At 38.6% G+C, this 20,179-nt stretch overlaps 1 protein-coding gene across 3 annotated transcripts in view; it reads left to right on the top strand.

Annotated features, from left to right (window-relative positions):
• Positions 1-19,822, top strand: part of dock5 (dedicator of cytokinesis 5) — a 35,238-nt gene extending 15,416 nt beyond the window's left edge. The window contains exons 18-51 of one of the 3 annotated variants that reach the window (XM_041998508.1): positions 65-245; positions 577-674; positions 790-879; positions 2,162-2,262; positions 2,346-2,483; positions 2,576-2,687; positions 3,035-3,105; positions 3,327-3,433; positions 3,611-3,747; positions 5,282-5,377; positions 5,563-5,661; positions 5,976-6,146; positions 6,269-6,369; positions 6,455-6,513; positions 6,759-6,913; positions 7,020-7,105; positions 7,494-7,650; positions 7,790-7,830; positions 7,905-7,995; positions 8,114-8,233; positions 8,618-8,707; positions 9,122-9,226; positions 9,517-9,658; positions 9,948-10,029; positions 10,142-10,226; positions 10,351-10,437; positions 10,526-10,702; positions 13,580-13,663; positions 13,780-13,917; positions 14,149-14,294; positions 14,435-14,579; positions 17,369-17,528; positions 17,744-17,862; positions 17,989-19,822. In XM_041998508.1, coding sequence (XP_041854442.1) covers positions 65-245; positions 577-674; positions 790-879; positions 2,162-2,262; positions 2,346-2,483; positions 2,576-2,687; positions 3,035-3,105; positions 3,327-3,433; positions 3,611-3,747; positions 5,282-5,377; positions 5,563-5,661; positions 5,976-6,146; positions 6,269-6,369; positions 6,455-6,513; positions 6,759-6,913; positions 7,020-7,105; positions 7,494-7,650; positions 7,790-7,830; positions 7,905-7,995; positions 8,114-8,233; positions 8,618-8,707; positions 9,122-9,226; positions 9,517-9,658; positions 9,948-10,029; positions 10,142-10,226; positions 10,351-10,437; positions 10,526-10,702; positions 13,580-13,663; positions 13,780-13,917; positions 14,149-14,294; positions 14,435-14,579; positions 17,369-17,528; positions 17,744-17,862; positions 17,989-18,072 — 3,855 coding nt within the window. In that variant the 3' untranslated portion in view covers positions 18,073-19,822. The remainder of the gene's footprint in view (positions 1-64; positions 246-576; positions 675-789; positions 880-2,161; positions 2,263-2,345; positions 2,484-2,575; positions 2,688-3,034; positions 3,106-3,326; positions 3,434-3,610; positions 3,748-5,281; positions 5,378-5,562; positions 5,662-5,975; positions 6,147-6,268; positions 6,370-6,454; positions 6,514-6,758; positions 6,914-7,019; positions 7,106-7,493; positions 7,651-7,789; positions 7,831-7,904; positions 7,996-8,113; positions 8,234-8,617; positions 8,708-9,121; positions 9,227-9,516; positions 9,659-9,947; positions 10,030-10,141; positions 10,227-10,350; positions 10,438-10,525; positions 10,703-13,579; positions 13,664-13,779; positions 13,918-14,148; positions 14,295-14,434; positions 14,580-17,368; positions 17,529-17,743; positions 17,863-17,988) is intronic. The other 2 variants (XM_041998509.1, XM_041998510.1) reach the window with 2 other exon arrangements.
• The last annotated feature ends 357 nt before the right edge of the window (positions 19,823-20,179 follow it).

Consider the following 20,179-nt stretch of genomic DNA (forward strand, 5'->3'; position numbering starts at 1 on the left):
TGAGATTATATCTCCATCAATCAATATGCTTCATGGTTCATTCCCTGTGTTATGAATGTTTTAGGTTGATGCAAAAAAGGCAGAAGATGCAAAGGTTTATCTCACCTTGCCAGCAACCTGGGATGAAGTAGCAGAAAAGGAAAAGCAAACAGGGAAACAGTTTCAGCATTCAGGAGTGATTCCTGTGACGAAAGACAGCTTCCAGATCGCCACACTTACCTGCTCCACTAAACTCACTCAGAATGGTACCCTGGGGCTCATTCATCATTTTCACACTCCTCCTATCTTATACTCTGATTATTAAAATGTGTCCTGTCTTAAGTCATCTTTAAAACAAACCTGATACTGGAGCAGCTCCATCGTTATTGCCTCCCCACATATTGCTTTAAAATTAATTGAGCTAATCTGTGTTGCTAATATTTTGCTGATGTGTTGATGTTTTGTGGATGCAGATCTAATTAAGTTTGTATTGAAATTTCAGGCTTCTAACACAATTACGTTAACTGATGCTGTAGCAGAGGACATGTTATATAGCATCTATCATGAGAAGCTATTAGCTTTCTTTTTTTTCTGTAGTGGATCTGCTCGGCCTGTTGAACTGGAGGTCTAACCCTGAGAATCTTGAGCAGATTTTGCAAAGGCTCATGGAAGTTGAAGGAGGGGAGATTGTCAAGGTAAGTCCTCCAACATGTTACTTTAAACCAGGTTATAATTTAAGCTGTTACATTTTCTAGATGGTTTGTACTGCTTTAAAAACACTTTTGCAATATGACTATGCTTCATCCACAGTTCCTCCAGGACACTCTAGATGCGCTATTCAACATCATGATGGAGACCTCGGAAAAGGACACCTACGATACCTTGGTGTTCAATGCCTTGGTAAGTCTTTATTGAAGCCACAGTATTAGTGAGTGGTAATTCTTGCCGTACAAGTATCAACTGCAGCAAAAATGAAATATGTACAGGGCACATTTACTGGGTCAAGTCTATGTGAGGATGAAGCACATCACATACTGTTTATTACACATTAGTTGGCTGCTCTATGGATGATGCTGCTGCTCTAGAATGGTCAGACATACACATTTTAGTTATTTCCCCATTCAGCATTAAACTAGCATAGGCAGCCTTTAACCCCCTTATAACAATTAACTTCATAGAAGACATCTCATCCTTGATCAACATATATATTACTTCTATTTGTCCCTTCATTAAAAACAGCAATTTGTTATGGAAAAGCATACAAACAAAGTTTTGGTCTGGGCACGGTTTAATGGTAGGAGTGGGGCAGAATAGCTTGTTTTTTATTTAACAAATACAAGTAAGGACTTCTGAGAAGTTTCAGGATAGAATATACTTGTACAGTTTCTTTTCTTTTTTATTTATTACTTATAAAATGCTCCCTGAAGACACAATTTTAATCTTTTAGACTTCTTAAAAGTTGAGTTAGAGTCTTGTAAAATACCAAACAAAAGACAAGTGCTTAATTTTAAACACATTATTGGAAAATGATACATTCAGTTCAACCTTCAGTGATGCATTTCTTTACTTTTAAAAGCTACATTCACATATTGCAGACTGTGAGGACCACAGCACAGCTCTGACCTGCTTGTCAAATAACAGCTTCAGATCTCTTTTTCAGTCTCTGAACTGGAGATTTTCTGTCCATCTTTTTCTGTGACTTCTAAAAGCAATGATCTTACATTCACGCTCTTGTGTGATGACTAAAAGTGGGGATGGTTAAACCTTTTATTTTTTTCTCCATGTGTCACATAACTACTTGTGACACATTTCATTTGAGATTTATTGGAAACGTGTGACATCAGTTCTATATTTATATATATTTATATTTATATAAACACATTTGCTTCCTAATGATGTCTGACAATGCATCATATGAAGTATTACTTCTCTAGAGAAACTAATCGTTTAATGTAAAGCAGCAGATATATATACATTATATAGTTCCTGCTTACATTGGAAGTACCCTAAAAAAGATTAAACAAGCTCTGATAGGTCATTAGTAAACAGGAAACAGGTGGTGTATCGCCTGTATAAAATAATAAACAGTAAATGCTGGTTTTCCGTGAATCCCTCATGCACTTAAAGTCTGTTTTAAGTTGCCCAAGCTCTGATTCTGTTTTCTGCTCTTGTTTATTACCAGGTATTTATAATCACACTTATTGGTGACATCAAATTCCAACATTTTAATCCCGTTCTGGAAACTTACATCAACAAGCACTTCAGTGCTACTTTAGCTTACATGTGAGTACACCCTCTGGTTTTCCCACCTTTGATGGCTTATGCCTTTTTATTTTTAGTCATTTATGCTCCATTCATTCGTTCAGGAAGCTAACCAGGGTGCTTAACTACTATGTGGGGCAAGTAGCTGAGGATCCTGACCTGACAGAGAAGCTCTTCACAGCACTCAAAGCTCTCAAGTACCTATTCAGGTTCATTGTACAGTCCAGAGTCCTCTATCTCAGGTATCAGAAGCTCTGCCACACATGAATCCACTTAGCATTTAAATAATTTAAGAATGACTTCTTGTAATGCAGTTCCTGCCTTTCTCTTTCAGATTCTATGGGAACAGTGAAGATGGAGATGCTTTCTTCAACTCCATTCATGAGCTTTTTCTGTCATTCAACAATCTCATGGACAGACCTCTGGATGAGGGAGTGAAGATCAAGGTAAGATGTGTGCTTGATTTCTGTTAAATTTACCTCCTGATTTATAGAAATATCTTAGAATTTCACCAGTTATTTCACTATTTTGTAGCCTAAAAGTAAATCTGATGTGGTCCCTTGTGTTTTTCTTGTGCTGTGTCAAGATGCAGCAATCCAGCTGTGAAAATGTGTTGCATTTTGAAAGACAAGATATTGAAAAGTTGTACAAATTGACTGCAAAGTAGTGTGAGCTCCCTGTCGGTAGTCTTAGGAAGGTGAAGGAAAGGTTGGGTAAAATGCTTGTTTTCCTGCACAATGAAAAAAATCCTCATGCTTTCAACCTGATGGGATCCAATTCTTTGCTTTTTCAGGGTGCAATATTGAAATACCTCCCCACCATCATTAATGACATCCAGAATGTGTTTGATCCCATGGTACTCAGGTAACTCACTCGAGGGTTTGCACAGTAGGAAAGGATAATTGCCCATCTCAGTGAAAATTATGAGACTTTCTTCTGAGTAGATGTGTTATTCTCAATTCTTGCTGCTGTAAAATCAACCTGTCGTGTGCTCATTAGTTCTTCCTGACTATAATTACAAGATTTGCATTAGAATAGTAACAGCTGCTCTTTTTTCCTTTTCTTTTCTTATATACTCTTTTTAGCAATCTCCTTTCAAAGTTCATTGAGAGCATTCCTGACACGCAGTTTGTGCGTCAGAAGCTGGGCTGCATGTGTAAAATGGTGGAGAGTGACCTTTTCAGGCAACCAGGTAGGAGTTCTCAACTCCCTAAAACCACATAATGACATTTCAAGAAGCTGAAGCAGGAAAATAACATGTTCTGTCAAGTACACTTGCAATACAAACTTATCAGTTCATTGACTTAATTAACAGGGAATGATCTGTGTGATTCAGTTAGTACAGTTTTTCTCTTCTCTGTTGTCGCAGACTGTCGAGATGTTCTTCTTCCACTTGTCACTGACCAGCTGAGTGGACAGCTAGACGACCACTCCAGTAAACCAGACTATGAGGCCTGTGTTCAGCTGCTCAGCACAGTGTTAGATAACCTGGACCACAAAGATGTGGTAAGGAGTTCACCTTCAGACACACAGGAAGCGAAAAAAAAAGTTTAAAAGTTCAGCTTACCCTAATTAGAGAGGGAATTATTTAGTCAGAGTAATGTGGTGGATATAAGTGGCAAAAGTGAATTCATTCCACTTGGCAGCTGTGTTCATCCTCAGAGTCAAATATAAGTGCTCAGACATCTTTAGATACCTCAAACTATAACTGCTGGTTTGTGGAGCCTCTCTTTAGAGGTTATCCAAAAAAAGTTGAACCACGAGGGAATCCCTTGGGCAGACCCCGAGCGTGCTGGAGGGTTTACATATCCTATCTTGCATGGGAAAGTTGTGAGTTGCAGCTGAATGTTTTGCTTCTAAGGGAAATGAACTAAAAGTGTCTAAGTTGCAGCCATTATAAGTGCTGTTGGAAACCTTTAAATGCAAAGAGAATGTTATTCTGTGCTTCCTTTCTTATCTCCTTTATTATACGAGAAACTGGATCATGCTTCACTGAAGGAAATTAAGGTGACGCCGCCCCACTATTTCTTTAGCCTGCAACATTCGAAGCAACAGGCTAGGGATTTATAATCAGATGAGGATCAACAAATTAGCTTAAGAAAAAAAAGCGACAGGAAATTTGCTTTTTTGAAAATTGGTGTGTTTGATTAAACAGTTTTTACATTTTATACCTATCTTTATTACATTTAACAATGACTTTTTATATAGTCATCAATCGAGACACATGATTAAATGCATGTGGACAGGGTGAGTGTCAACAACCATTCTCAATGTGAAAGCTAACATATGACTGCTGGCCTATATTCCTTTTTTAATTTCAGTGCAGTGAAAGAGCATTCTCATTCTCTTTGGGTCATGACTGTTTTTTCTTTTGGGTTTTCCTTGATTTCACATTGTTTTCCACTGAAATCAAAGATGAATTTTCAGGAGAAAACAGAAGGTTTTGTATAAAGGAACATATACGTTGATCTTCTTAGGCTCTACTATTGTGTACCATTTTTAACATGAGAAGTTGGGAATGGATTGATAGAAAAATGGGGGAAAAGTTTACTTATCCAGACAATTTGGGATTTCTTCACCCAGGTATAGAATAAAAATTTGTCTTTTAGGACTTTTTCCAAAAACCGGATACATCAGAATTTCCTTTTGGAAGCGTGATGCATGAAACGATGGCAGCAACATCTTGTGTCAGGTGGCAGGATGTGTGGTTACTCTGAATAATCTGGCTAATAACTAAATTGGGTAGTTTTGCTTGCAAAATCACAAAATATTACTTGTCAAAGTAGCCATTGCTGCAACAGTTTTAATCAACATTCATTTTTCTATGCCACTTTATTGTATTCAGGGTTCTGGTGCCTAAGGGTATCATAAAACCAAATTTAATGTATCTCTAGAAAAAGGAAAAGAGAGGAAAACGAAACACTGTGAAATTGTAATGAATTATGTGAAGCGGCTCTTTTATTCTGGCAGCAGTCTGCCGTGTGTCTGTGTAGCTGTGTTTGAGCGGGTCACTCTCCTTAAGGCTGTTCTGTCTGTGCAGGGTCCCACCAGAGGGCATGTTCAGCTGATTATGGAGCGGCTTCTTCGCAGGGTTAATCGCACTGTCATCAGCATGGATAGATCCTCTCCTCTCATTGTAAGACACACTGCGATGATACAGCTGAAACATATCCTCAGCATTCATTTTGACTTTAATAACACTGACATACAGCACAGCTAAATTTGTGGAATATGTTCTGTAATATATCTCGTAAATACAGTTTCTTTGAGGGATAATTTCCTGTGAAATCTCTTGAGTAATAGATGTCACTTCTTTGGCAGGGCCACTATCTTGCCTGCATGACAGCTATCTTAAAGCAAATGGATGACATGCACTATACCCGCTACATCAGCACCTTCAAAACGGGACAGGATATCATTGTAAGTGCCATGGTTCTTCCCCTGTTGGCTACATATGGTCCTGAAGCATCTCATCAATAACGGGTATTAAACCACCCTGTCCACTTACTGCTACTTAAGAGAATATTGATTACAGACATTTCATGCAGTTGATTAAACTGACATGATGAGGATGTCAGTGGGCCTCCATTAAGCCGCAGGGCATCATGTGTGACTAACATGTAGCAGCAGTGCAGCTAATGTACCTAGTCCAGTTTTCGATTTTGTTAGTGCATTTCTTAACAGAGAGCTGATGCGTTTCCTGTGGAGATTTTATTATTCTTTTGATCTCCTAGGACTTCCTCATGGAGACATTCATCATGTTTAAAGACCTCATGGGAAATGTCTTTGCTTCTGACTGGATGACCATGAACCTGGTGCAGATGCAGGTCTTCCTCAGGGCCATCAACCAATATTCAGATGTCCTCAACAAGTATTTCCTGGACGAGGTGCATTTTGAACTGCAGGTGCGTCTCATCCTCCACTGCCTCTGTAGAGATGACATCTTTTATTAAAGACGAAATCAAAGTCAAGCTTTCTGGAAAGATAATTATAGCATCAATATTTGAATACTCCGTTTCCCTCGCAGCTGTGGAATAACTACTTTCATCTGACCGTGGCTTTCCTCACACACAAGACGCTGCAGCTGGAGTCCTTCTCACAAGAGAAACGAAATAAGATACTGAACAAGTGAGATCATTTACATTTTATCAAAGAAAATCATTTAGATGGTAAGAACCTAACTTCACACTTCTTTTATTTAAATTTGCTTTAGGTATGGAGACATGAGGAAAACAATTGGATTTAAGATCAGAGACATGTGGTATAACCTCGGTGAGTATTTTGCACCGGCGGACAACTACTACGATCAAGTTTGTGGAACTGTTTATTTACAACCTGCCAGTTATGCAGCAGAATAATAAGACAATATTTTTTTATTGTCCAGTTTCACTGTGTCTTGTTGTTTTGTTTGCCACATTATTAGATTTGTTCTCTTTGTAGAGAAGTAAAGGTGCAGCATATTGCATTCTTAAATCATGCTATGATATTAATGCATGGTAATATTTGTTGTCCCTTAGGGCCCCACAAAATGAAGTTCATCCCAGCCATGGTTGGACCCATTCTGGAGGTCACACTGGTGCCTGAGCCCGAACTGAGAAAAGCAACCATCCCCATTTTCTTTGATATGATGCAGTGTGAGCACAACTTCAGCCCTGGACGCACATTTGAAAAGGTATCTGTCTCACAACTTCAGCACTTTGATGTTGCTTCTGGCTAAATATGACACATGTGATGTTGTGATCATCAATTCTTTTTTTTTTTTGCTTCCTTCTTTGCAGTTTGAGAATGAATTGATCACAAAATTGGATCAAGAGGTAGAGGGAGGCCGAGGGGATGAGCAGTACAAAGTCCTGCTTGAGAAAACGTAAGGCAGTAGAGCAAATCAAACGGAAATCATTTCTTTCTTTCTAAAAGTTGTTTAAGTAGTACAACACACAAAGCAAAATTTTTGTAAAGATTAGTAGGGAATACACATAGGATTGTTTTTAAAATGTAACAAAGGCTTTTCGGATTGTGTGTGGATAAAATCCTCAATGAACAGTAATGAGAAGAGTGAAGGAATGAGAGTGTCTGTTAGATTTATGGGCTATCTCTAAAATCAATAGAAAAACGCCTTGACCACACAATGCAGGATTTCAAACCATTAACAAAACAAATGTGTTTCATTGGAAAGAATAATAGAATAAAGAATAATTTGACACACCAATAAACTACGCTAGTGGTCTGATGGATGGATCTGTTTGCATGTGCAGATTACTCGAGCATTGTAGACGCCACAGATACCTGTCCCAGTCAGGAGAGGAACTGGCTCTACTCCTGAGCAGCCAACTGGAGAATCTCCTGGCCTACCGCACCATCACACAAGACGAAAGCCCAGAGCACCGCATGAGCTGCACTGTCAATGTGCTGGTATGCTTCTTGCCTTTTAGCCTCTCTTTACTAGAGAATAAAACCCTGTTTTTGCACGTTGGAAAAGAAATTACTCATGAACTACTTCAGAAAAGTAGTTTTTATGAATGTGATATTAAAAACACTTTTTTTCCTGCAGAACTTCTACAAAGAAAAAAAGAGGGAGGACATTTACATCCGGTGAGTCAGAAGGAACCCCTTTTGTCCTGGCCCCATGAGCTATTTGTGTCTAACTGCTGTGGTATTGTAAACAGGTACTTGTACAAGCTGCGAGATTTACACCTGGACTGTGAGAACTACACAGAAGCTGCCTATACTCTGCTGCTGCATGCTGAATTACTGGAGGTCTCATTTACATTATGCATAGTTTTCTTCAGAACAAGACCCGATTTATATCTTTATTTTTAGTTTTAAACCATTTGCGCATATGACCTTGCCTCTGGGTGGTTATTTCCTTCCCCAGTGGTCAGACAAACCTTGCGCACCTCATCTGATCCCACGAGACGGGGAGCATGTGTGGACCCAGCAGGAGCTGAAGGAGAGGCTCTTCCATGATATCATATGTTACTTGGACAAGGGCAAGGTAATTTTAACTGATTTGCAGGTTCACGTAAGGTTTATGTAATGCATAACATAGACTGAAGTGGCATTTTTAAACTTCTTTGGATGTTACACAAGGTTACATATGTTGTTTTAAAAAGTAAATGAGGAAGTTATAAAACATGGGTTATATATCCAAGTTGCACTGGCACATTTTATTACAAACTTTAGGCATGCTGCCCTCAAACATGTAGCAAATAATCTCTCCTATCCTGAGCTGTATATCATCTATTATCTTTCAAAGTTATGAGGTGGTGGTTCATCAGCAGTGATGGAGTTGGATAAGTCTAGTCAGTAAATGTAATCCTATTTTCATGTGTTCTGTGTACTGTTCCCTTCTAACCGACTGCTTCATGGATCTTCACAGATGTGGGAGAAGGCCATTGAGCTGGGCAAACAGCTTGCTAAGATGCATGAAAGCCACATGTTTGACTTCATGGAGCTGAGCCAGCTGCTGGTAAAATGATGTGTTCACAGTAATTCAAACATATTCACTGAATTAAAAGAAGTCCACTTGATAAACTGATATGGAAATAGCTGCATTACAACTACTATTGTTATTCACATAATAAAGTCAAATGTTAAGAAATAGAATACCTCAAAGAATGGGAAAAGAAATAGTTGTGTAACCTAAACTACCTCCCTCTCAGATCATGTCTGCTGATACTGTATAAGCTTGATTTTAATCTAAATTCTCTTGTTATACATTAAACTGAAATGTGCTCCAAGTACGTTCTTAAAACTGCATAGAAGAAACTGAAAGATATATATTTTTTGAAGATTATTATAATAATTTGATTTTATACCCACTAACAGCCTTATTGTAACATACTTTATTATGTACTGTACTTTATTTTGTCCTCTGTTACAGAAAAAACAAGCTGAGTTCTATGAAAACATCATGCATGCAATGCGGCCACAGCCAGAGTACTTTGCAGTTGGATATTATGGACTTGGATTCCCTTCTTTCCTCAGGGTAAGAAAATGATTACCTATTTCAATAAATTGAGACTTAGAGAAACCCTCATGTTGCTGTGCTTACGCAATGAGCTGGCATTTTGAAATATTTCTTGGGGCGCTGTGCAATAATCTCAATAAAGGTTATTGCCTTTTTGATGTCACAAGAGAATGTCAGTATGAGTTCTGGGTTGTCAAAGCATTAATCATATATCACCCTTTCATAAATTTTGTAAGTCAACTTTGGTTGTAGTTCTATATTTTATATGCCTTAATTCAGTGTTACACAATTAAATTTGTTTGCTTTAGAACAAGATGTTTATCTACCGAGGCAAAGAGTACGAGTGGCTTGAAGACTTCAGTTTAAAGCTGCTGTCTCAGTTTCCAAATGCAGTCCGGATGACCAGCACAGCGCCACCTGGAGACGACATCAGCAACTCACCTGCACAGAGTATCCTTTGACGAGCTGCTTTAAAAGCTGCAGCCTTGACACTCAGTTCCAATAATAATCTCTTATTAGCAATTGTTAACATGTTAAAGTGGTAGCTATGATGGTAAACATGCTCATTATTTGCATGTTAGAATTATCACTCCAGGCTGGTTAATATAAAGAGTTAACTCGGTGCAAACATGTACCCTCACAATTACACAATTTATAGCAAAAAAAAAAGACAGAGTAAACTGACATGAGCTTGCTCTTTTTCATTGCTTTTGTTTGTTGCCTTAGCTGAATTTGACAGACATCCAGTGCTTTACCGTCAAGCCAGTTTTCACAGTGCCACGCCAGTTTAAAGACAAGGGGGTTCCAGAGCAGATATTAAAGTGTGTAACACAGCACTTACAGGCTGATTTATTTTCTTGTGAATATCCATGAGATTTATGGTTCTCTGGGCAAAGTGCTAACTCATTGCTGTCCTTTTCTGTTCTCTTGCAGCTATTACCGAACCAATAAGGTGGACCAGTTCCAGTACTCCAGGCCTTTCCGGAAAGGTGAAAAGGACCCAGACAATGAATTTGCAGTGAGGACTTATACAATTTACTTTACCACAATGAACTTGTTTCTTTAAGAAAATTCACTTTAAAAATGAATAAAGACATGGAAATGTCACCCTTGAATATTTTACTGATGTTTCTGCCTCACAGACGATGTGGATTGAGAGAACAACGTATATCACTGCCTATCGCTTCCCGGGGATTCTCAAGTGGTTTGAAGTCAGATCTGTCTCAGTGGTAAGAAGTAGACTCAGTGCTAAAAATATTGTTTTGAAGTGTATTTTTCCTGACTCAAACATTAATGTAATTACTGTCCTATTGGCAGGAAGAGATCAGTCCTTTGGAGAATGCCGTAGAAACCATGGAGATGGCCAATGAAAAGCTTAGTAACCTCGTGCAGCAGCAGGCCTGTGATCGCTCACTGTCCATCAACCCTCTGTCCATGATGCTCAGCGGCATCGTTGACCCCGCTGTTATGGGTGGCTTCTCCAACTATGAGAAGGTCCAACTTTGTGATTTAATATGACAGTTTCATTGCAGCGTACAGTTTTTGTGTCTTCTGTGACCAGACTCATAATTTTTTAATTTTGTCCACACATTTGTCCCATTCTTTAAACACTGTGTCTCAGGAAAACCTTGAGGGAAAGCGTTCAGATTTGCCACAAGCGTCCACTTGAACTTTGATGGTCAAAGGTCAACATCATTTTAACCTTTCAAAACACAAGCTTGGCCATTGTTAAAGAGTTCATAAGTTAATTATAGCACTCAAATGTCTAGTTGGATAAAGCTATGACATGATGACATTTTGCATTGAAAAGGTCAGGCTAACTGACACTGAAAAACAAGTTTACAGGTTAGTGGAAGCATACAGCTAAAACAAAGATATTTTAGTTAAAAGGAGACAGATTTGTGCCTTTCCATCCATAGTTTCACGGCATTTAAGAAGAATCTCAAGACCATTCAACTAAAACTGTAATACAGCTGAGAAGTTGGAGGGAAAAAAAAAGTTAAACACAACAGAAAAGATAAAAAAATTTGACGTTCCTTTAACCATTGTTTGAGATGACCTCTAAAGCTGGTGTTTGTAGAAGACCCTTTTAAAGCCATGGGTCGACTTTTCCATGATTGATTTTCTTTTCTTGGTCTAAATGCGATACTGCAAAACCAGGACTCTGTGGTACCAAAGTCCTTGTCTTGTGGTGGACTGGGTACCGCTGTCGGGCCTCTATTTAAAAAATTAATTTAAAGGAGGAAGAGCAAGCCCATGTAGAATCTTATGAATAAAACAAGAAAGTTTCAGATTTACAAATTTATTAAAGCTGAGAATATTATATGTTTTATGATGTTACAATGATGAAATGAAAACAGTGTCTTGTTCCTTCTGTAAATGACCACCAAATAATGCAATATTCAATGTGGGATTAATACAGGCTGCCATGTTTCTGTCAGTCTGCCCCAGCGTAGCTGTAGCTACCCACATGTAGCATCAAGTGTGAATGAGGAGTGAATGAATAATGGATACAAAATAGAGCACTTAGAGTGCTTTGAAAAGCACAATACTAATCTAATTTATTATTATTATTATTATTAATATTATTAAAGAATATAAGCTCATTTTAGCAATAATAAAAATGGCCTAATTTGTTTTAAGTTTTGTAAATTAATTTAAACAATTTTAGCAACTTGTTTTTCATGACCTTTAAATAAAAATTATCTAGTACAGCCACAAGTTAATTAAACACTTTCACAATGTCCAGTCCTCCACTCAGAAAAATATTTGAATGTGACATAACTTCTGGTTGCTTTGTAAACATCATGCACACAAGTTTTATTTTTAACATTCAACAAGAGACGTGACTTTAAAAGCCAGCTGTGCACTTAACACTTGCAACTCTAATAATTAAAGAAGGAATATTTTGGGATGGAAATTAAAGGATGATGATTTTTTTTTAGCAAATATTAGGGAAAAACATTAATGTACAGTGTAAATAAGTGTGGTCCAAGAATAGAAACATGAGGAACACCTACAGGATAACCAAGATACATAGACATTAACAAACTGCCTCTGGCCTTTTTAGACTTTATCTCATTATCTAATTTACTTATTTTATCAAATTTATTTTATTTACTATTATTTATTTATTGGTCATTTCTATTCATTTACTATATGTAATTGTAAATAAATTAGAGCTTAAACACGTTAAATCCTGTGCTTCAGCAGGTGTTGTCCACTGTGTTAAATGTTTTCAGAGGCTATTGTCAAGAACTGTTGTTTAAATCAATAAAGTTTAATCAATAATTGTTTCATAATGGCAGAGTGCTGTTGCATTCAATGACAAATTGGAAATTGACAATTCCCATCTTCCATCTGGAAAAAAATGCCATTTATAATTAAATGCAGTTAAAATCCCTATTTAACAGTTTGTGAGCATAAATTTGGGCTTCTGCTTTCACCACCAATAAAATAAATTCTGAGAAATTCAACCCCATTGACCAGTTTGAGGTAGTCTAAGGTTGAAAATATCTTCCAGTTAAAGAGTCAGATTTGCAATGGATTTTTACACTACTGTCCAGCTCAAAACAAAAAAAAATCCAGCTTTCTCATCTTTATCTTTACTCAGCTTTAACTGCTAATCATATTGCACTTGCTGTACCTCTGAAGTGGGATGTTAATGGTCTTGATTTTTGCAGCCAAGAGATTACTTAACTTTTTTTTTCACAACTAGGAAACATGCTCTTGTTTGGTATCAATTAATTTGGTCGATTTATAACCGTACATCAGAAAACAAGAATTCCTTTGTAAAACATGATTGAAACAGAATGTCTTATCAAACATGTAACTTAAGTTAATTTATATATTTTATACCTTAATCATGGTGTATTTAATAACATGATTTAATTTCACTTAATAACTCAATAGTTTAATAAAATCTTAGTCAGCACTCACCGTCTAAGTCCTTCTGTTATTCATAAGGCTTGGGCAATCAATGCTACACACTAAAAAGTACACAGCAGCTCAAAAAAATCATTTCTTCATGTCCGTATTTGAAGCCCCCATGGTTTTATTAAATTATTTATTTATCTACTTTGTCTTAGGTGTTGACTGAATCTGTTCAGCAGGGAATGTGATAAAATATTACCAAGCTACACTAGTAAAAGAAAATCTCACAGCTTGAAACACAGATGAATAAGTCTGTGTGTAAACCTTTTTATCATTCGAAGAATTTCTGGCTAGCCTTGTGTATGGGCTACAAATTTGTTTTCCACTGTGGACTCTTTGAAATGCTGTGGAAGCCTGTTCACTGCTGCTGGCAGCTACATTTCAAATGAGAGTACTTAAAATGCTGTCAAATTGTCATCCAGTTTTCATCTTCCGCAGGCATTCTTGACAGACACCTACATTCAACAGCACCCAGGTGACCATGGACGCATTGAGACCCTTAAACATCTTATCGCCCTGCAGGTAAATCCTTCCACCGTCATTGACGCTTACCTCAAGCAGCTTACATTTCTGCAACATTGAAGCACTTGAACCCCCACCATCCCCACCACCTCCCCTCCCCTCTGTTCGCCTCCCAGATCCCACTCTTGGCAGATGGAATTCGAATCCATGGAGAGAAAGCGACGGAGCAGCTGAAGCCCTTACACAATCGTCTAGTCACTTGCTTCCAAGACCTTCGGGAAAAAGTGGAGAAGCATTATGGCGTCATAACCTTGGTGCGTTGCCATCTGCAAACTCAATTTAATGTAAGAGGGTGCCAACTCTCGCTATTGGCCCTCTTGCCTTCCTATCAAATGCTTCTCAATCGAAGAAGAGTGTACATTATATTAGAGCAGGACCATAAATCTTCCTTTAGCCGGGCAATTACGACCCATGCTTTGCTTGCCATTCTGCCCCTTCCCTGCCAAGATTCCCCAGTGATGCTTAATCCCATTTGTGTGTCCCAGCCCTGCTCTCTGACTGAAAAGAAGAAAAGTCGCGTGGGCTCGGTGGTGATGCCCTACATCCTGTCTTCCACCCTGCGTCGCATGTCCACTGTCTCAACCCTCTCCAATGGCTCCTCAGGCCTCTCCAGCGGCTCTGCATCCACAGAGTCAGTTCCTGCATCCTCTCCCCACTAACTTTCCACCCTGTCTTATGTTTAAGTTCTGCTGTGATTACAAAAGAACAAATTTCCCTCTGATTGTACATCTTTCTGCATCTTTTTCTCTGCCCCTGGTCATTCACAAACAGTTCCTTGTTGTCCCGTCCCAGCGATCACAGGGCTTCTGTTCTTTCTCGCTCTGAGGAGGACAACAGGATCGCTCGAAAGAACAGGAAGGAGTGGAGCGTGAGCAAGTCTCAAGTTCTTCTGGAGACACAGTCAGATGCAGATGAAGTAAGCCTTACGTGCAAACATTCATTTATTTATTTTTTAAAATGGACAAGTGACTAAGAAAGGAGACCCTTCAGTTCTAAGGTTTTGACTGGTATGACTTGATAAAAAAATCTTCTGCTCATCACCAGGTCTTAATTAGGTGAATTTAGTGGGTAAGTAGCAGCCAGATGCTGCTTATTAAATGCACTTGAATAGCTGATCATCAGCAAGTGTGAGCGTGTCTATAAAAGCAGATGTTTTCGCTGATGTGGAGCATTCATGGATGTATTAACAAAATGTCAAAGAGGTAAGACCTCAGCAATTATCACTCTGGGAAGGGTTATAATCATTCCACAGTGAGAAAAAGTATTTAAAAGTGGAAAACTTTTAAAATCACGAGAACACAGTTAGCTTAGAAAGAGATTAAATAAGTGTGTCTTATTTAGAAGGGTTGTCCAGAGAAAGCCTCTTCTCTCTAAACAGAAAATGGTAACACAGATTAAGTTTGCAAACAAACTACAAGACTGAAACTTCTGGAACAATCTCTTTTGGTTGGATGAGACCAAATAGGCATATTTGGCCAAAATGCACAAAATAACAAATACAGCATATCATCTCATAAATGTCTTGCACCAGCTGTGAAACATGGTAAGAAATGGGGGATTGTTTAGTATTGTTTTGCAGCCAAGTATTCTTATGTGTCCGACAGCGAAGGTTAGGTTAAAAGTGGACAGTGCTGGAAATCCATTATTAACTACAGTATCACAGGATAAACCCCCTGAGGTAGGACGTCTCATTTTCAAAGGGGTCCAGACAGACAGTCATCTAACAATGACAATAACAACAATAATCCAAGCACATTGACTAATCTATCACACGATGGCCGAAAAAGATAAGAATCAAGGTTCTGCAAGTAAAACTCTCCACCTAAACTTGATTGAAATGCTGTGGTGGGATTTTTAATAAATTGCTTCCAAAATGCAACACTATAGAAAGTGGGATAAAATTCCTGCACAGTGATGAAATACATCATACATGATGCATCATGCAGAAAATGATTACATCAAAGCACTGGTTCTCAGGGTGGTTCTGCATGCTATTGAGTCATGGGGAATACTTTTTCTACACATTACTTCTGCATTTTTACTTAGTTTTTTTTTTTTTTTTTTTTTTTTTTTTTTTGTTTTTAAATAAATAATGGCATTTTCTATGTCTTGTGGTATGTTCAAAATCTGCTAAAACAAGATTTTTACTTTGTTTGATTAATTAATTGATTTATTTTTTTACTATGTTCAAATATATAATACCTTAAATCTAAGGAGGATTTTTTTTTATTTACACATTTTGTTATTTTCTCTCAGGAAGGAAGCAACACTGATTGACAATCAATTTCACATGCTGTTGTGCAAATGGAATAGACAACAGGTGGAAATTATAGGCAATTAGCAAGACACCCTCAATAAAAGAGTGGTTCTGCAGGTGGTGACCACAGACCACTTCTCAGTTCCTGCTTTCTGACTGATGTTTTGGTCACTTTTGAATGCTGGCGGTGCTTTCACTCTAGTGGTAGCATGAGATGGAGTCTTCCTTAAAGCACAGTTCAGCTCATCCAGGATGGCACATCAATGTGAGCTGTGGCAAGAAGGTTTGCTGTGTCTGTCAGCATAGTGTCCTTGGAGGCGCTGCCAGAAGACAGACCAGTACATCAGGAGACGTGGAGGAGGCCGTAGGAGGGCAACAACCCAGCAGCAGGATTGCTACCTCTGCCTTTGTACAAGAAGGAACAGGAGGAGCACTGCCAGAGCCCTGCAAAATTACCTCCAGCAGGCCACAAATGTGCATGTGTCTGCTCAAACGGTCAGAAACAGACTCCATGAGGGTGGTATGAGGGCCCGACGTCCACAGGTGGAGGTTGTGCTTACAGACCAACACCGTGCAGGACGTTTGGCATTTGCCAGAGAACACCAAGATTGGTAAATTCGCCACTGGCACCCTGTGCTCTTCACAGATGAAAGCAGGTTCACACTGAGCACATGTGACAGACGTGACAGAGTCTGGAGACACCGTGGAGAACGTTCTGTTGCCTGCAACATCCTCGAGCATGACTGGTTTGGCAGTGGGTCAGTAATGGTGTGGGGTGGCATTTCTTTGGGGGGTTGCACAGCCTTCCATGTGCTCACCAGAGGTAGCATGACTGCTATTAGGTACCGAGATGAGATCCTCGGACCCCTTGTGAGACCACATGCTGGTGCGGTTGGCCCTGGGTTCCTCCTAATGCAAGACAATGCTAGACCTCATGTAGGTGGAGTGTGTCACCAGTTCCTGCACGACGAAGCATTGATGCTATGGACTGGCCCGGCCGTTCCCCAGACCTGAATCCAATTGAGCACAGCATCTGGGACATCATGTCTCGCTCCATCCACCAACGCCATGTTGCACCACACACTGTCCAGGAGTTGGCGGATGCTTTAGTCCAGGTCTGGGAGGAGATCCCTCAGGAGACCATCTGCCACCTCACCAGGAGCATACCCAGGCATTGTAGGGAGGTCATACAGGCATGTGGAGGCCACACACGCTACTGAGCCTCATTTTGACATTACATCAATGCTTGGTCAGCCTGTAGTGTGTTTTTCCACTTTAATTTTGAGTGTGACTCCAATTCCAGACCTTCATAGGTTAATAAATGTGATTTTCCATTCATAATTTTTGTGTGATTTTTGTTATCAGCACATTCAACTATGTAAAGAACAAAGTGTTTAATAAGATTATTTCATTCATTTCATTTATTTTATTTTTTTTCTGTGTTGCAGACTCATCCAGAGAAGCAGCAGAGACCTAAAAGTTTACAGCTGGGAGACCGGCGGCTCACCCTCTCTCTGTTCCAGGGCAATTCATCTCAGCTCTGCTTGTCTAACCCACTCAGCCCACTTCCTGCCTCTCCACACACTCCAAACACACCACGCAGTTCCAGTATGTAGCAAAGTACCCTGGTTCTGACAAACATCACACTGCATGCCAGCATCTTGTTTTTTTTTCTTAAAGTTGTGTCTTTCACACAAAAAAGGCGGAATTTCTTGCAGACTATCTTTGTGTAAGCACATTCTAGTCTGTAGACCTAATCAGGTCACATATATTCACTGATGCATGCGGTCTGAAAAGCTTTTATTTCCTCTCCCCCATGCTAGGTTATTCATCACTTCTCAGTGACAATGATGCCAATACTATTGACACCCCAGGGACTCCCCCACCCATGCCTCCGAAGAAACACCCGCATGAGATTGACAACCTCGGGTTCTCTTCAGAGGTAAATCTGCTCAGAGAAAATAACAACCCCTTCCTGATGCATATTTAATAGCAAGTAAACGATCAAATATTCTGTTTTTATTTTTATTTAAAGTCTTAACACAAGCTCTCCTCTCTTTCTCTACAGTTCACTCCTCCATTACCAGTGAAAATTGAGAGCAAGCCTCCTCCACCGCCTCCAAAGACTCGAAAGTCAATGTTTCCCTCGTAAGAAAACACCCCCCCCAGTAAGGCTACACCTACGCACAGACCTTGAAGTTTCACTAATTCTCTGATTTGAGTGCGATGAAAGCAGTTTCATTTGTGGCATTGTGGAAATACCACAGTTGGATACAGATTGCAGGAATTTCTGCTACAATAATTTCTTTCCAATTCAGGTTACTTAGGACTCCAAGCAGTCATCTGCTCCTAAATTTTATAAGTCATTTTGTTGTTAAAGTGAAAGGATGAATAGATGCAGGGTCATAAGAGGATGCTGCTTTGTGGAGCTCTTTTTTTTTTTTTTTTTTTTCATGGTACGTTTTTAGATTTTTTTGTGATTTTTAAGGTAATGAAACAGTCATTCTTTAAAAATGAGTCACAATAAGGTTGTTTTTTAAAAATAAATTGCAGGGAAAAGGAATAAACAATGTTGCGAAGTCATGTTTTATTTTTATGTGCATATGGAGAAACACTGGATGACTCATTTCTTCCCCTGGCTGTTTAACAGCATTCCATATGGTCAGGAAAAGGCTGCGTTACATAAATGTAAAACTTGATTAAGAGCAGGGAATATCATGTACAGAATGTAACTGTTAGTTTACAATGTACTCGTGTTTAGTTCTGTTATGACCAAAGCAATTTTCCTAAACCACAAGGTTTCAGTAACACTGGATGGCATTATTGAATGTGGTGCAGATTCTGCATTTGTTTTGTTGTTTATGATGAACTCAGTGCTGTAACTGATGCTTCCTAAATTTATGTCCAATGGAAGTACAATTTTCCTTTAAGGAATTAGTTCTATATTTTGGGGAATACATGTTTGTTTTTTTGTGTACAGTACTTATAAAGAAATACTTGATACCTATCTCCCCATTATGTATTTGTAGGGTAAATATGTAGCTGAAGCCCACAGCATAGCTGAGCCTCGCATTAACTGGAGGAAACAACCAGTCTATTTCTTTACAGCAGTAACTGAAACAAAGGGATAAACCTTTGTTTTACAGCACAAAGTTTTATGTGTGGCTGCCATGGAACCACTCAATACTCCAAAAAAAAAAAAAAAAAAAAAAAAATAATGGTTCAAGGTGACCGAGGAGTGGTCCATCACATTACTTCCTGTTGATCTTTATGTAAACAGTAGCATCTGAGCTCTGATTGGCTGATTCAGTTGCCTTCTAACAGTGCCAAACTAGCTGTTTCTGAAATTTAAGCTAAGCTATCCTGATTCAGGCTTCGAGTACATACTTACCATGCAGACCTAACCCTGGCTTCTCATATGTAAATTGGCCCTTAACAGAGCCATCAATGCTGTAAGATTTAAACTTTTTGAAGTTCAGTTTAGTTGCATTTTCAAGTGGGGTTTCATCATTTAAATTTAGATCATTGCTATCTATTGACTGTAAAATTTCTTTATAGATTTACACACACAAGCTGTACAGAGATGGTTTATTTCTTATGCAGAGTAATTTTTAGTACATTTGCAACACACTACTTTGCACTGTAATTTGCAAGAGATTACGTATGTGCCTTCATATTGCTAAATCTATGCATGCATGATGTTTTAAGACTGATCAAATTGAGTTGATGTCAGTATTTGAGATTTATTTTTAGATTTTAGTTGTTTTTACAAGGGATTGATGTCATTGTGCAGTACAGATTTCTTAACCAGCATTGTAGAAAAATTTTCAAACAGTGCCTTGAGATATTTTTTAAATGAACAAGCTGTTGTCTGAACCAAATAAAGACTTTTTTCCCCTTTTCCTGTCTTTTTTTTTTTTTTTTTGATGACATTGACCTGATATTTATTTTAGAAAAGCATTATCTACATTACTTCACTGTAATCCTGTCAACAGAGAGGACTCGGATTACTCTGTGTGCTCAGTCAAACACTGCACTCATAGTCATTTGGATGCTGATAGCATGAAAAATTATGCATTCAAGCTCAAAACATCTAACAAGCTGGCATAAAACTTGTGATTTATGCATTTCAAATACAATTGGGATTGATGTAGGTAAATGATGTTGCTGTAGCTCAAAGTGATGCATGAGCTGAGAGGTTATTGTCTGTGGAGACCATCTGCAGGGAGGGGTTTATAAGATGTTTATGGTGGTTGTGT

Source organism: Melanotaenia boesemani, chromosome 11 (genome assembly GCF_017639745.1).
Source record: "Melanotaenia boesemani isolate fMelBoe1 chromosome 11, fMelBoe1.pri, whole genome shotgun sequence".
Lineage (NCBI taxonomy): Eukaryota > Metazoa > Chordata > Actinopteri > Atheriniformes > Melanotaeniidae > Melanotaenia > Melanotaenia boesemani.